Source organism: Drosophila rhopaloa, unplaced genomic scaffold (genome assembly GCF_018152115.1).
Source record: "Drosophila rhopaloa isolate 14029-0021.01 unplaced genomic scaffold, ASM1815211v1 contig_3, whole genome shotgun sequence".
NCBI classification, from domain to species: domain Eukaryota; kingdom Metazoa; phylum Arthropoda; class Insecta; order Diptera; family Drosophilidae; genus Drosophila; species Drosophila rhopaloa.
The window spans coordinates 22,437,418-22,454,218 of NW_025335123.1; the positions used below are offsets into that span (position 1 = coordinate 22,437,418).

Here is a 16,801-nt window from a genome sequence, read left to right on the forward strand (position 1 = left end):
AAAATGGAAGGTATATATTTTTTATTGTTTGACATAATATAGAAGTAAAAGGTATTTTATTGAGCAAATTCCTCCAATAGTCAGATCGTTCTATCAAGTAATTCACTACCGAACTGTCAATCGTGTTCGAACACCATCTTAAAATTAGAATGAATTGTGTTTTGCGGTCAACCGCAAACCGACAATAATGAATTTGGACAGTCACATTCAGATATTGCAATCAATTGAGGTGGAAAATACAAATGGGACATGCCCACAAATATTTTTTTTTTGCTGATGCTTGTAAAACCAAATACAAAATGTTAAGCTTCTTAAGCTGCAATGACTAATTTTGGAATGAATCATTACCAGTGTATCAATATTGCAGTTTCTTGTTTTTTTTAAATAAATTATATTTTCAACTCTGAGGCTATGGAAATTTTTATTTGAATTACTGTGACATAAAGAAAAACAAAAATCGCTTTAATAGGTTGCAACAATTTTGTGGTCCCGTGTCCTGAAATGCCCACAAGATCGCCACCTCTGCATGCTCGACTATCAAACACCTCGAACTGTCAGCCATCCCTGAAATCCCTGATGGTGTCCATTTAGTGTCCTTTTTGGATCATCAAGATAAATTAATACATGGCGAAAAGCAGGAAGAGGGTGGCCATCGCTATTCGGAGCAAATTGTTGGACATTGGCGGTGCGGAAAATGCGGGTGCCAAACAGTCTAGTGATCCAGCCACCACGTGGTATACGCAACCTTGGAAAGTTCCGCAATCGCAGGCTGTTAGGTAGAAAATCAGATATCGTGCCACGCCCATGTTCCTCTTCAGCTCCGAAATCTCGTTCTGCAGTTCCATGTCGATCTGACTTTGGCGCAGCTGCTCGTTGTATTTCCTGGGTCAAAAATAGGGAAAATTAATGATATTTTTTAAATTTACAAATATGTCCACAGTATAACTTACATCTCGAGCTTGGCCAGTTCTTGCTCGCACTGCTTAAGCGTTTCGTAGGCGGTGTCCAATTGCTCCTGTTTTTCGCCAAGCGCCACCGACATCTGGTCGTTCTGCAGCAGGAACTGATCCTTGATCGTTAGGAGTTCGTCCTCCAATTGGGCATTCTGGTGCTCCAATTCGATTGCACGCCTCTGCTGATTGGCCAATTCAGTGGCTCCCTCGCGATAATTTGCCAATTCCCGGAACATTTCGGAACGACAGGTGTCCAGCATTTCGGCGAAATATTCGCATTCCAGTGATTTGGAGGCCAGTTCACCGTGCAAAGCGGTTTCCCGCTTCCTCAACTCCATCAGTTCCTTGTCCAATTCGGCGCAACTAGCCATGGTAACGCGAACGCGACTGATGGCCCGCATCAGCTGACCGGTTAGCTGTTCACCACGACGCTGTTCCAAGCAGATCATCTGGTTCCGGGTGAAAAGCTCGGTTTGGGTGCGAGCGGCCTACAGAAAAAAAATGGGATCAAAATGTATAGAAAAAACTAGCATGATATTATTTTGTGGCCTTGAATTTAGAAATATCCAAGAAGTACTTGAAGCAAAAGTACTGTAGAAATGTTTATTAAAAAACTTAAAATATTCGTAAACTATTTTGACTGTTGGAAACATAAGTTAAACTCACATGATCCTGGTATTTGCGAACTAGAGTGTGTAGGTCGCAGACCTCGGCCTTTCGTCGGCGCCAAAGCCGAGCGAGCATTAGATTGAAGAACTTAATGGCCAGGAGGCGGGTTTCCGCATCCATTTGCTGTTCCGGGACGACCAGAGCTTCTTGTTTATCGACCACCTGAACCGCAAAATGTCTGTTCTCCTCTGTTTCCGGATCACTATCGTAGGGATGTAAGATGGGATTACGGATATGACTCCTCTTTGCCTCGCCCCTTGTTCCCGTAGCCACTGGCAGTGCTGGTGTCTCTTCCGAGCCGTAGAATATAGGATTGGATCTGTTGTAATTACGACGACTGTTGGTGGGCAGGACCGCCTTCAACTGCCTTCTCGGGGAAGGTGGAGGTGCCAATCGGTCGAAGATGCGCTGCAGCTCACCTATCGGTTAACAAATGGCTTAACAAAATATCTACAAAATGAATATAGCATTGGACAAGATTTAAAAATGGTATTAGACATACCAGAATAAGTAAAGATATATCAAACTAATATCAAGTATTAATATAAACATTAAAAAAAGAGTGAAATATCTGTTTTCCCTAAGACTCACCCATTCCCTCCTCCAACTGACGCTCTACGATTCCCCAAGATGTACTCATCCCCTGGTTGGGTACATCCATATCAATGGGAAACATCTCCTCCAGATCCTGCAACTCGCGATAATCGAATAGGTCGACTTGGGGCTCTTGATCTTTCGATGGCTTCGCTGACGACATGGTTGTGCTATAACTTTAACTAACTGCTCCCTCACGCAATAATGCAGTGTTTAATGTCTCCTAGTTTTTAAAGTTCAAAAATTGCCGAAAAAATTGACTTTTTTGTGGAAATTTTATCTGGAACTGATTTAACCTTTGCTTTAAAGTCTGTGTGAACATGCTTTCGGGCACTGATTGACAGCCCAGGCACAGCATTCTACTTTATAGGAAATTCTTTAAAAAATAGTGATATAAACAATAATATTAATATTACATTTTTTAATTTACTCAGTCCGTTTCGACATTAATTATTTATATTCGAAGATTGGTTAAAGCTAGACGTGTTGTTATAAGTGTATGTAAGGTTTCCTTTAAATGAACTTCACTAACAACTCTTAAGTAGAACTTTGAGTTTGAACTGAAATCAGAGTAGGTGGATGCAACTGTTTTGGGGCTCTGTATGGCGACCTTTAACCTCGTTCGGCTTGCTTTCGAGGAATGCTGCTGGGTTTATTTAATGGCTTGCCTTCAACTCATTTCCTCATTCATTTCCCCACCACTCCGTGTCTATGCAGTCGAAATATCAAACGAGAAAATTAAATTATTGACTCACTGACGTCGTTGCCGTTCCTCTTTCTCCGCTCGTTCTGTTTCTGTTTCTGTTTTGGGGTTTTGGTTTAGGTTTTCCTTTTTTTTTATGGCCAGCGCGCACCGCACGCCATTTTGACAGTTTGAACGCTTTGCAAATAAACTGTAAGGAGGCATGGTGTTGACAGCATGGACGTCGCGACGCCTGACAGTCCACTGCGGAAAATAAAACACGGCCTAAAGGGTTTTCATTGAAATTTAAGATTTGAATTTAGAAAGCTTAGACATAATAGAAACCCTAAACCGCGAATTCTTAAGCCTTTTCATCTACCATTAAGTTCTTAGTACTTTTATATTACACTTTTGCTTTTCACAGCACAAATGTCTCGTGCTCTTTAGCTAAACAAAGAAACCTCGTATAGATAAATACTTTTAAAACATAAATTTTTAAGCTTATTTTTGTTTTAGTCGAATCACATCCTCCAAAAAATGTTCTGTAGGAATAAAATTTAGTTTTTCATTACTTAGGATACAAATTTTTTAGAATCGCTTATAGATAAATATTTAAAATTAAAGTATTTCTTTTTTTTATCAAATCATCACGATAATTTAGAATTATGTTTAGAAATGACTAAGATTTTTCTAGGTGTGTTGAAAAATTTTTGCTGGCGGGGACTCCGTGATATCAGCGAAGTAGGGGGCACAAAAAATGTGGAGGGACTGCAAATGCTTAGAGAACGTAGTTACATGTAGTGGGTAACATGTTTTTTTTTGGCCGGGCAATTACCTGGCATACGAACGGCGGCGGATACATGACAGAGGAGATTAGATACGACCCGGGGACACTCGCCGATTCAGAGTCGAACGAAATGTTTTGCTCTTTGCAGCTTGCAACTGTTGGTATTGCAAGGTAAAAATGTCCTAGATAGCTGGGGAATACCAAAAGTATCGTGCATAAATTGTGTATGAATTCTCAACTGTCATCTGCAATCTGTGGGTAAAATTCAAGTCTGATTGTAATTTAAAGCATTTAATTCGCCTTTGAGGAAAATTACAAAACTGGAAAACGTGGTTGCACTCAAACATTTCTGAGCTTTGTTTAGGTACTTTTATATTCCCTAAGTAGAAATTATAATAATTATTATACTATAGAGCTTATCCCGGTTGACCTATTTACTCTTTGCTGTTCACATATCCGTACAACTCAACAAATTTTCTGATAGCTTTAGGTGTTGGATATGCCAACCAATTCGTGTATCTTTGCCTAATTAAGGCGTTAAATTCAGGTTAAGCTTGTGTGTATCTCTAGGCATCGATACACACTCAAGTGTATATCGTAATTACTACTTCTCACCGTGTTTATCCGAGAGATACAAGTAGTACTTGAACCGAAAGTATCTCAAGGTATCTGAAAGCCAACCAGAAGTATCTTTCACTTTCGATTTGATCAAAGATTGCCGCCACAACAAGGAGGCTAGCGAATAAATTCAACAAACATAAGCCCCAAGGCACTAGCTCGACAAAGCGTGGATGGTGGGGAAATGTGGCATTTTCTGGGAAATCAACGAAAATCGAATCAGGCCCAAACATACACACACACACTCAGACAGGGGAAAAGTGAACAATTTTATTAAAGCAGCCGTGTTGCGTAAAAGCCAAAAGGTTTTCCCCAAACCACTTTACTTGACTTGACCAACTGACGAAATGACAGGAGGACTGAATGACCAACTGAGAAATGGTCGGCGAAATACCTTAGATATTATCAAAGTGAGAAGAAAATATTGCATTTGAATTTAGGAAGTATATTTAAACAAAATGGCGTTTTGGGGATTACAAAGTATAATATAATACCTTGCTTTTATTAATAATATTAAATTTTTTTTTGATTTTATTATCTCAAAAATGTGTGTGTAACGAAAATTGGACTCTTAAGGTTCATATATTGATTTATATATGAACAAATAAATAATGTAGCGTATAAATACAAAATTTCAAGCGGGAATTCTTCAGTTTGGTTTTAGTTTTTTTATTTCTAAAAACTATGAATGCAAATGGTGTGAATTTTTAAACTTACGTTGAAAGTACCTTCTCCCTTGATTGAAGTTGGCATAGTTCTAATTAAAATATCATAAGGCCAGAGGAATGAATGTTTTTTGAGCCTTAACAACGCACTAAGCCAAAAACCGAGGAAGTGGATAAAAATGGGTGATAAAGAGAGGAGGTGGGCAAAGAAGAAAGGAGTGAGAGAAAGTAGGTTGACTGCAAACATCATCAAACTAATTATGAGCAAGCCGAGCAGCAGCGGCAGTAGCAGCATAAAGTCAAGTATCTTTTGCATATGAAAGCAGTTGGGAAATTGGAACGCTGTGGAATCCCCATTTCCTCCAACTCGCAACCCCCTATTCACCATTGATTAAAAGTTTTCAGAAAAGTCAACACAGGAGCTCTGGTTTTTGACCAGACCAAAATGCAATTTGCAGTGAATAGAGTCACAAAAGTTTCGCTGAATTATTCAGCAATTCAAGATGAATTTTTCAACTGTGGAACCATTTTTTAAAAGTCCAGAAAAACCCGCAAAATCTACACTACACAATAATTTTATGAAAATAGTTTTGAATTTAAGAAAATATTTTTTTTACCTATTTTCACATGTTTAAAATTTAAAAACAGTATACATATTTGTGGATTCAATCTCCAAACTATGATGTCCATAAAAATATATGAAAGTAAAATTAAAAGACCTATGTATAAAATAAACGTGCTATTTTGTGCATAAGAATTTTGTTTGATTTAAATTTTGTTAGTGTATTTAACCAAAATCCCGTGTGGGCGTGGCACTCACTGTGTCTTGCCGCCTTCGTATTTTTGTGTATGCCGTAAAGCTGGAGAGCTTATCCCAGGCCGTAACCACCCGGAATTTCCCTCTGTATAACGGCCTCCTGCCCTTTTTGCAATTTCGCTGCTCATTTGCCAGCTTTTTTATTTGCATAGCCGTCGTCGTCATCGCTGTTTGTTGCTGCTTTTTCGTTACCTTTACCTTCGCCTCACCTGGGCTGCTGTATTTTATTTTATTTGCATTTGTTTGTAAATGATTAACAAAGAGGTTAATGTGCACAGCGAGCGAGATAAACAGCGAACAGGGAACGCCAGCTGAGTTTCTGCCGCTTTTTTTCTTATATTTTCTTGTTTGGATTTTCCAAGGCAAGGGCAAGGCAATGGGTGGTTTTTAGAGTGTGGCAAAAGGGGGCGTGGCAGGGGGGGTAACTGGTTGGTTCAGGCAGCTGGAGCAGAAAATCTACAGCGTACACTATAGACAAATACATGGCCTCAAGATTAATACACTGCAATTGGCAATTGAAAAGAAACCAAAAATATTCTTATACTTTTCAAACCTTTTTCAAATTTATTTGTTGCTATATAAATTAAAATGTATGTAATTTAATTTAGCTAAATTATCTTGTAATATGTATGTATCTTTAAACAGGAAGAGAGGGATTATTAAAAATACAGAATTTTATTAAGCAAATTGTGCCGAGAAATGGAAATTTAGTTTATTAGGCACCGCTCTGCACGTGTATGTGTATGGGTTTTTTTTGTAGTACTTAGTGGGATGTGGGTGGCATCATGTAGAGATGCAACATGAATGACCTTCACTTAGGCACACAAAAAACATTACATTTGCGCTCGTGTGGGTGCTCGCTCGTCTTTTCTTTTATTTTGTTTGATTTGGAAAATTAAGGCCAAAACTGCAGCAGCTAAGGGACTTGAAATACATGGTTTACTTGTGTGGGAATGTGTACATAAGCATTCTGCAAACTATTCAAATTTTAATAAATATGTTTTATAATTTTTTTTTTGCAGTTCATCGCATAAACAACGCCCTTAACTTTAAATTAAATGCTGCGGTAAGTTGTAAACTTTTAATATTTAAATTGCATTGTTTTAGACAGTACAAATTTGTATATTTTGTAACTCAGGAAAACCAATTCAGATATTTTAAGATTACACAAATATTAAAAAAATAAAATTAAAAAAGAAGTCAAGAAACAATTAAAATTTAACCGGGTATTTTAAACCCACTTAAATGTCCGCTTCTTTTCAATAACTAAAACTTATATTGGCTGTTTTAGTTTTTACAAACTAAATTTCCTCATAGTTTTCCTCCGGCCAAAAATGTGTTTTAAGAATTGATTGTGGCGGGCAATCGGAATAGCAGTTTTAAAGTTTTTGCCATATCCTTACTACTCGTTTAGTTCCTTGGTCGCAGTTTTTTTTTTTTGGCAAAAACCAGCCACAACTTTTGAGCATGGTGAAAAGTTTGTTTTGGTTTTTATTATTTTATTATTATTTGAGTTGGTTCGTTGGCTCCGTTGGTTTATGTATATTTCATATGCCATGAATGGCACACACTCACATTGGAACACACAGATACACTACCACACAGGCACTCACACGCACACTGATATAGATACAGATACACACGCATACAATGGGGCAAAAGTTTTGTCATGGATTCAAGTCGGCACGCCTCAATGTATGCAACACACTTGTGGCTCATGTTGTATTAATATAATCACTTTGGGAATTTCCCCCGACTTACCGAAAACACTGTGCGAAAATCAAAGTTTTTAAATCAGAAAATTTTAAAATTTCGGTATGAATTCATTTCTATTCTGCATAGAAATTTGTATATTTATAATTCATTTTTACTTTTTTTAATTATTTAGTATTTATATTATTTAATAAAAATAAAAACTTTATTTTCTGGCTTATAGCATAATTTTTAAATGAAATTTTACGGTAAATAAGACCACTTAAATGCAGAGTAAAGTAAACTGCAGTATTTGAACATTTATGGTAAACAAATGTGGTACACTGCTTGTTGAAATAAACATAAACAAACAGAAATATTTACCTTTTGCAAAAGCTAATTTCCGTTAAAAAAAATTGTTCTCAGTGAAAAGCAGAAGCAACAACACGAGCATGTTAAATGGATATTAAACTATGACTACGTCGACTGCGGTTCCCAGTACCTTTTTTTTTATTTTTTTTTTTTTGGGTTCTGGTCTTGTACAATTTATCCCCTTGGTTCTACCAAAACTTACCCATTATGTTCCAGTTGATGTTGGCTACCGTGTCCGCATCCCTGATTATGACAGTTATATGTCGTGCTGCTGGTTTGGTGAGTCAGTTTCAGTTTCAGTTTCAGCTTCGGTTTACGGGGCGAATGAGTTATCTGCAGTTAAAGCTCCCTTAACCTCAGGGCACCAGAAAAAAAGGTTAAACAGATTTAAATGACCCGCCAAAATGCAAATGGCACAAATGATTCGGTTGCAATTTACTAATCCATTGAGTTGGTCTGATTGAGCTTTAAATCTATTGCAGATTAGTTAGTTGAAGTGATGATGCTTCATTTTCATGTTATGATACAAATACTCGAGAAAATAAAATTTGTTTTGTATAAGCTGATTTTCTTTTATTGATAGCAGTATTAGTTAATAAGCCTTTAATAATAGTTAAAACAATTATTTGTACTCGTTGGTTTGGCATCTTTATATATATTGAATAACTTTTGCAGAGTATTTGAAAAATGATATTGGCGCAAAAGTTTTCTAATCTCACTTTTGCCTTTTCCGGTCTACGGCAGAAGTGCCCCCTTCTCCCCACTCCCCCCACCACTTTTGCAGCCTTAGTTTTTGGGCCTTTGTTTTAGCCTCGTTTTCCTTTTGTCATAATTTGGGCATGTTAATTTGCCGGGCTTATGGCTTTTGAGTGGCGTGCCGTGCGTATCCTTGTCGACCCTCAACCGCTGTCCTTTTCCCCCGCCCTTCTCACCCCATTTTCCATGGCCAGAAATAACACACTCTCGCACACACACACACACACACACACACACACAGACAGATGGATGGGTGGCCATCAAAAAGTGTAGCATACAGTTTTGCGTCGCTTATGTAATGCAATGCTCGAGCATCTGACGTTGTCTGCCTTGACTTTCATGCGTGCGTAAATGTGTGAGAAACGAAAGAGATGGAGAGAAAGCAGGAGAAAGTGATGGAAATACAGGGGCCCGGGAACGAGAGCAAGCGAGACAGTGTGTGGAATGGACCTGGCTACGTACGTGCACATACATTAAACGTCCGCCTAATGTTGGCGTCATTAGCCGCGCCACCAACAAAAACGCCCCCTTTCCCTTGACCTACGCCCACTCTCCCACCCCCACCACGCCTCCCTCCTTTCACCCATCTTGCCTCCATCCCAAACCTTTCACCACTTTCATGTCCTGAGCAAGACTTTCCCTGTGACTAAATTCCCACTAGTCAATTTGTGCACTAAAGAAAAGGTTTTATTTTGAAAAATAAACTAGTTTTTCAGTTCAGAGAAGATTAAAATCCTTCTGATCAAAAAAAAAATATAGAAACATTCCAAAACAATAAGTAGAGTATTAAAATTTTATTAAAATAAGATCAACTAAAACCCATATTTTGGAGTGAAACTAGTTTAGTCTCACTTTTATTAATTTTAATAATTCAGAAATGTAATTTAAAAAAAATTAAATTTATAATTTGTTCTATTTATTATTAATCCATTGTTTTTATACAAATGTTATGTTTGGACGCCGAGCGAATCCACTTAGAGGGTCGATCTAAGAAGTTAGTTTTTTTTGGTGGTAAATGGATGGTTGGTGAGTAAGTTGCTTGGACCTGTGAGTCTTTTGGCACCTCCAGCACCGCCCAGATATCTTCCAAAAACCACCCACTCGTAATGCTGATGACATTGGTGGCAGACTGCACTCAGAACGGCGAAACTCAGGGCAATCTTGCGCAGGCGGCGCATCTCATCAGACCTGGAATGTGGAATATAAACCCATGAGATCGGGGCTTTTTGGGAGGCGGTGAAATGAGGACAAGAAGAGAATAATGGCGTCACTCACACAGCACACACACTCACACACACGCGCACACTTGTCAGGAAAGTCACACACACACAAACACCACCATTTTGTTGACTAATGATTTACAAAATATCCTGCTGAGCCGCCGTCACATGCATGGCACACAAGTCAGAAGGACAACACTTGGCTTCTCCTTTTACACTTGAAGAAAATAATGCCTATAGCCTATTTGGAAATCAATTTGTAAGAATTTTTACACCTTTGTGGTAAAAGTTTTACAATAAAAAAAAGAACACGATTAAACTACCAAATGATATATAGGCGGTTGAATAATTATCTTTTTTATCAAGAAACCATTTTTATTTACGTTTAAAACAATACAAAATGACTAATAAATGTTTTTGGTGAATCTTTTGTGAATTGTTCATTAAACAGTATTTTATGTTTTAGGTATAATCATTATGATTTTGTATGTAATTTTTTCAAGAATTTTGTTGTGTGGAAGATTTTACCGCAGTGTCTGCACATTGTAGCCTTTTCTTTTCTCGTTTTTTATCCCTCGATTTGATGGCAATTACCAACAAGGCAACAGAATTCAGCGTCTAATCGGAATGGATCAATGTCAACAGCCCCATCTCGTGGCTTCTTCACTCTCCAGCCTTGGTCTTCAATTAGAGCACCAAGTGCAATCAAAAATCGTAACGCTGCCCGGGGTTTTCTGGGGATTCGGGTTCTGGCGGGGTCATCAGGATCCGGAGATGACGATGCCAACGATGTGTCTATGGCCGGCACATGAATGTGTAACCATGTCTAGCACATTATTTACACAATACGCCCAAGTTAATTGGTGCCGGGGCCATCACCATCTCCACTAAGCCTCTCGCACATCAGACATATTTGTGTGCTGTTTATAAATGGATACAGGATTCCATGAGGACTGACAGGCAGGCAGACAGACAGATGGATACAGACAGTGGGGCTTTCGAGGACCTCCCGTCCCGTCAATGTGTGCGCAATTAATTATTTGTCATTGGTTTCCCCCCAATTCGTTACGTTCCCTTTTCATATCCCCCATTGAATGTCGTTTCGAGGAGCAAATTATCGTATCGGTTATAAGCTTTGGGCCATTGAGAATGGGTTTGCAGGTGTAATCAAACTCTTCGCACCTTGACAACTTATTTTCTATGATTTGATTGGATTTCTTTTAATCTTTAAATCTTAAATCTATTGACATTGAAATTAGTATAAATGCCTTAGTAATAAATTGTTTTCAATTGTTTGCAGTCCAAACAAATGATTTTTCAATAATATTTAAGACTTGCCAAAATAAAATGTGTGTATGTTTCGGAAGGTTTTAATAGATTTGACTTCAAATGATAATAAATAAAGCCTGGTAAATTAATGTTTTTCTTTTAATGGCTTTTCTCACACCTAACCGTTTATAATACTTGCGTTTTATTTCGAGTCCAGCAGCTCAATAACATACATATAAATACTAGTAAAAAGGGTCATTGTACTGGGAATGTCTAAATATTAATTTTCATGTATGTGTATGTGCTGGGCGAAGTAAGTTCTTCGTCATTTGAGCATTTCAAATTGATGATTGCTTTGTTGTACGCTTTGTGCAAACTTTTTTGCTTCTCTCAGTTTTTTTTTATATACCTATATTTTTTTGTTTTGCCAATGGACAAAGCTAACACCATTGTGTTGGCTATTAAGGGAGGTAGAGAGGCTTGGCATTCATTTTCCACTCAATATTGACCAAGCCAAAATATTTGGATGCTTTCTCTGCTTTTTTTGTTTGCCGTTGGTCTCCCCTCCCAATTTTCCCTCCTTCAATTTTCGCCTCTCTCCTCGATTTTTTCGACTATTTTCACAGAAAGTTCGTTGTCCTGCTGGAAATAAAAAAAAACAGATGAAGGAAAAAAAGTCGCCTGGAATTCCCTTCAAATTTTCCTATGAATTTATGCTACAGTTATGGTTCTGTTTTGGTTTTCCATGTTGTTGGTGCTGAAAATGGTTTCCGGGTCGCTCATTAACTCAAAATTTCATCATATTTACTTACTTCCAACGTCTCGTCTTGTCCTTACAACTTTTCCAAAAGTAAAGAAAATTGTTAGCTTCAACTGAAGTTTTTAAATTACAGACCAAATTTCAAAAATCTATAAATAGGGAACGTTTGAATGCTATGTTTTTATAATGATTATTATCATGATGGAACTACATGGAAATGTCTTGCTGTATCTTAAAAATAAATAACATGCCCCTTTGATGTTAGCCACAATAAGTTGTTTTTGTTGATATTACATTTGTAAAGGCCAAACAAATATTCTGTCTGCTGTATGTTGCCGACTTTCAGTTTCGCAATTAACTTTACGCAATTTGATCTTTAATATTTTCGCCCCTGTGAGTGTAATTCGATGCGTTTAACCTTTTCGATAGTCGCCTTGGCAATCGCTTCATTTGCCACCCAATGAGCTGGCGAATAGGTAAAAATAAATTAACAATAACAGACTGCGGAACAATAGCACCACCATCACTTCATCAAAATAATAAACAAAATGCGTATTCTACGAGCCAGAACAAATGAACTCAAACGCGATTTGTATGTTCTATAGAGCCATACACATCTACATCTATCACGATTTATATATGTACACTTCATCGGCAAAAATGGGCGAATTAAATACACATTTTTAATAGCTCTAGTCAAATTGGCTTATTTTCGATGGCAGTTCTATTGGTCTTCAGTTTTGCCTTTAGTTATTTTGATTACATTATAGCGAATAATCTGCCATTAAAATCCAATTGATTTATCTTGCTACAATTTAGGATCATAGACCTTCCGTAGATGAGTATTTTCATTAAAGAAAATGAAAAGAATTTACGACCTTGAACTTGTCTAAAAATAACTATTGTAGAAGTGGACTTCAAAAGTAATAACTAGTTAATGGATGACTGGCAAAAACTTTTACAAAAAGCGCAAAATATTTATAGGAACACAAAGTTGTGCACACATGACACAAATCCCGCACTTGGATAGTTAAAACTTTGGCCTTAAGGTAAAGTTCAATCGTATAAAATCAATGACAATCAAAAAGTTTTCCACCACATGTCTGATATCCCATCTATACTGTAAATATCACTCCGATAAAACTGTAGAACTGTCAACTATTTATAGAAAGTTTTTACCGCTTGGTGTCATTAAGTAAATGACAACCTTGAACTTGTAGGGAATAATTATGGTGTGATATAGAATTTGAGGCATAATATTCCTTAGATATTAAATATACTGCACTTAATTTAAATATCATTCCGTCATAAAAATGAAAGGTTTTAGTCCAATCTGTAGTCCAATATGAAGTCAGATTTTAAAATGGTGTGTCTTAAAAAGCTTGTGGTGGAATTCCCTTAAAATCTGCATTCACACATTTTTTTTGTAATTTCGGTTCGATTTTTTCGACATTTGACATTTCGACATTTCGGATTTCATCAACAAAATGACAGTAGAGTTCAAAATCTTTTATTTGTGATTGTATATCATATGGTATTTGAGTATAATAATTATTAGGTGTCCCATATATCAGATTGAACTTCAATAGAATGAATGATTTATCTTTATAATATTTAATAGGATTTCATATCTTAAAAGGAAGAATAACGACAATTGAATGAATTCTCAGCCCTCAATATCTTTTTGATACATAAAACAGTACCTTCAAAGAGATAAATAGTGCTGATATTTTAAATACACAAAATTAGCGATGGAGAGTGAGGGAAATCAGAAAAACAAATGCAGATGCCCTCTGGCCCCCCAGCCCACAAAAAACTTTTCCACCCACCCCCGACCACTTTTCGCCGTCTGCGGGTAATTAACGCACATTAATATTTCAGCATTAACAACCTTCGATGCTTTTGTTTGCCTTTGACAGCCCCAACGAAAAACCGAAAAAACCACCCATCGCCCCCAAAATGCTGTTAGATAAATATTTGCCATAAAAATAATTGTTGTTATTATTGTTTTTTGCGTTCGCTTCGCTTTGGGCGCACCGAAAATGTTCATAAACCTCAAATGCGCATTCTTTCGGCTTTTATTGTTTATAAACAAATAATAGACAGCTAATAAATAAATCAAATTAATTTCGATTCCACTAAAATGTGCAAATACTGTGCAAATACTAAAGTGAAGATGGGTCACTTTTAGGGAGAGAGAGCATCGATTTCAAGATGCGACTTTGCAAAATGCAGATGTTGTTGGGGAATATATCAAGAAGATCCATCGATGTTTATCGAAAAGAAAAGCAGTATTCAAAAAAAATTAAAAATAATATATATTTAAATTTTGAACATTTAAACAGTCAAATTTCAATATATCAATATTATCGTTGTTAAGCCGATTTTTAAAATAGTGTATCTAATCAATCAACAGTAAATACCACAAAAAATATAAACGTAAATGCCAAAAAATGTCTAAAATATCGATCCGATATTTTAAGCTATCGATTTGCTAAATCATATCCATTTAGATCTTGTTTTTTCCTGTATGCAATGATGATGCTGTGATGGCCTCGCAACCAATGTAAATAAATCAAAACACACAACCAGTCAGAAAAAAAAACGAAATCAAGCGAATTGTATGCGAAAATAAATCATTATGTAATTACGATGCGCTCATACATATACACGCAGCTACGAATCGACTAACTAAACAAAATGTCCGCACGTGTAACGGGAAATGTGTTTACGATATACCATATATATAGTATACCCCATCCTATATTCTCCCCATATCTTTTAAATGATGCGTGGGCCACCGCCCGCCTGGAATGCCATTCAAATGACAGACTATAAATAGGCATTCAAACAAACAAGTTGGCCAAAGTGAGTGCAATCGAATTCCCAGAACAGTATTTCTGGGGAACAGAAATCTCATCGAGGGGGGGAAAAGCCAGGGTCAAAAGCAGAAATCAGATGCAAAATGTCAAAGTTGTGATGCCCACAGCATTCGAATTCATGGTATTTACCATTAAAAACTAGCTTAAACACACACAAATCATTACATTAATAAATATAAATGGTAAACATTCGAAAATTGGCATACATATATATCAAATTCTTTTTTATATTTTGAATATCCACTTGCGATTTATGAATACATGAAATATTAGGCATCGATGGTCGCATCGTGTTAAACATCCACATTTGGAGGATTGTCTTTTTTGGTCTGCAACTTGTCTATCCATTCGCGAGCCTCATTGGTCATGGACTTGATAAATTGTAAGTTCTCCTTCATCTTTTCGGTCCGCTCCATACAGGCATTCAATTGTTTTTGGAACCCTAAGACTTCCTCTTTCATTGCTGAATACCTTTGCCTCTCTACCAACAAACGTTCTTGCACCTTTTGAACAACAAATTTGAGAAATGCCGGATCAATTTTGGCCTCTGGGATGTTCTCAATGACTTCTTGATTCAAATTAATATTACTCTCTTCGCTTAATTCCAACTTTTCTTTCTTCATTTTATTTAGGAACTGCTCTACCAATCTTTGAACTCGAATTCTAACATCGGGCAAATCATTTTCCAAAATCTCACAAGCGTCGCTCATTTTTATAGAGATTATACTATACTGGTAAAGCTATTGGTATCAGAGATAAAAATTTGGAATTTCGGTGCGAACTATTTTAAGATTTTTTGAATGAGCTTGAATATGTCGATTATCAAGAGTGTGAATTGATTTTGTGAAACAATGATTATAATGGGAAAGCTTGCTTGTTTTTTTTTAAAGGGAAACCAATAATAGTAAAAGGGTAAGGTGGGAATCGATTGTTTTCAAGCCAACCACATGATAAAGTTAATGCCAGTGAGCTTTCCAAATGAACCAAATGAATTTGGTCACATTACCACTAATATGAGATGTAGTCATCCTCGAACATGACCTATTTAGCACACCTGCCTAATAGGTTCTGGTTCCCCAGTTCCCCAATTACCCAGTTATCCAGGTATCCAGCACACACTCCCACTAATCGCTCAATTGTCACCGGACTGACGAGTGACCGATCCCTGGACTGTTTGTAATTACCGGCAAGAGGGGAGTTCCACTTCGTTTCGATTCGTTTCGGTTTCCCCTGGTCGAAGGTCGAACTCAGGAGCAGGGAGCTGCTGGCAATGATTATTTGATTAAGCGACAGCAACTAAGCTGATTACGTATACGTAATGCAATACAACCACCTCCTCGCAACTTGGATGCACTCAACAACACACGGCTAATCAAAGAGGGTGTGCTTAGGATGGGTGGCATTGGCCGAAACACGCGGAGAAAAATCACTGAAACTGGTAATCAATTTCATTGTTCTTTTTATTCCATATTGATTTTGATATTTATATCAATTAAAATTCAGAGGAAAGTGATGTGAATTTTTAAGATTGTTTGAGTATTGAAAAATCAAAATATTGTTGTGCATTTTTCTCTCAGTGCAAGGTTCCGAGCAGACTCTCTATTGCAAAATGGTTCTGGTGTCGGATGTCGCAATGGCGTCACTGTTTGTCCATTCAGGTGAAGGTTGCCTGTCCATCGCCTGCAAGGGATGCGGTGACACCCCCTCCCCCAATTCCACTCAGTTAATTAGTGCAATTGGAGTAGCTGGTCGTAAATACGCTGCACTTCATGGATTGGCCCAAATTTATGGCATTGACACGTTTCGATTTTGCCAACAGCAGCTGCGTTTTTTTCCAGGGTTTTCAACCTATTTTGATAACGTTAGTGTTAAAAGCGAATTAGTTGGATGGATTAATGGTAAATTATTTGTTTTTTTGCTTGTACCCAATTGGACTTTCGGATATTGGTCACAAAGTCACGCTAGCAGAAAAGTAATTTAACAAGAGTGTGTAATAAAAAGTAGAGCGCAATAAAACAAATGGGCAAAAAATAATGGGCTTACACTTTTCAATTGAATAATTGAC

At 37.1% G+C, this 16,801-nt stretch overlaps 2 protein-coding genes across 4 annotated transcripts in view; one reads left to right on the forward strand and one right to left on the reverse strand.

Annotated features, from left to right (window-relative positions):
* Positions 1 to 16,801, forward strand: part of LOC108045336 (1-phosphatidylinositol 4,5-bisphosphate phosphodiesterase) — a 52,732-nt gene that overhangs the window by 4,714 nt on the left and 31,217 nt on the right. For all 3 annotated transcript variants that reach the window (XM_044461415.1, XM_044461416.1, XM_017124629.2), the window contains one exon: positions 6,808 to 6,851. The gene's annotated coding sequence lies outside the window, so the exon portion shown is untranslated. The remainder of the gene's footprint in view (positions 1 to 6,807; positions 6,852 to 16,801) is intronic.
* On the reverse strand, positions 403 to 2,530 carry LOC108045337. The gene is made up of 4 exons (XM_017124631.1): positions 2,214 to 2,530; positions 1,620 to 2,041; positions 951 to 1,441; positions 403 to 882 (listed from the first exon to the last, which is right to left on the reverse strand). The coding sequence occupies exons 1-4, from the start codon at positions 2,377 to 2,379 to the stop codon at positions 618 to 620; spliced, it is 1,344 nt and encodes a 447-aa protein (XP_016980120.1). The 5' UTR covers positions 2,380 to 2,530; the 3' UTR covers positions 403 to 617.

Excerpts from the sequence above, each read along its gene's own strand:
- LOC108045337 (XM_017124631.1), bottom strand. The coding sequence starts at position 2,379 with ATGTCGTCAGCGAAGCCATCGAAAGATCAAGAGCCCCAAGTCGACCTA. Across the intron at positions 2,042-2,213 it reads TCAGTTGGAGGAGGGAATGG|GTGAGCTGCAGCGCATCTTC; the intron begins GTGAGTCTTAGG and ends GTTAACCGATAG. Across the intron at positions 1,442-1,619 it reads TTCGCAAATACCAGGATCAT|GCCGCTCGCACCCAAACCGA; the intron begins GTGAGTTTAACT and ends TTTTTTCTGTAG.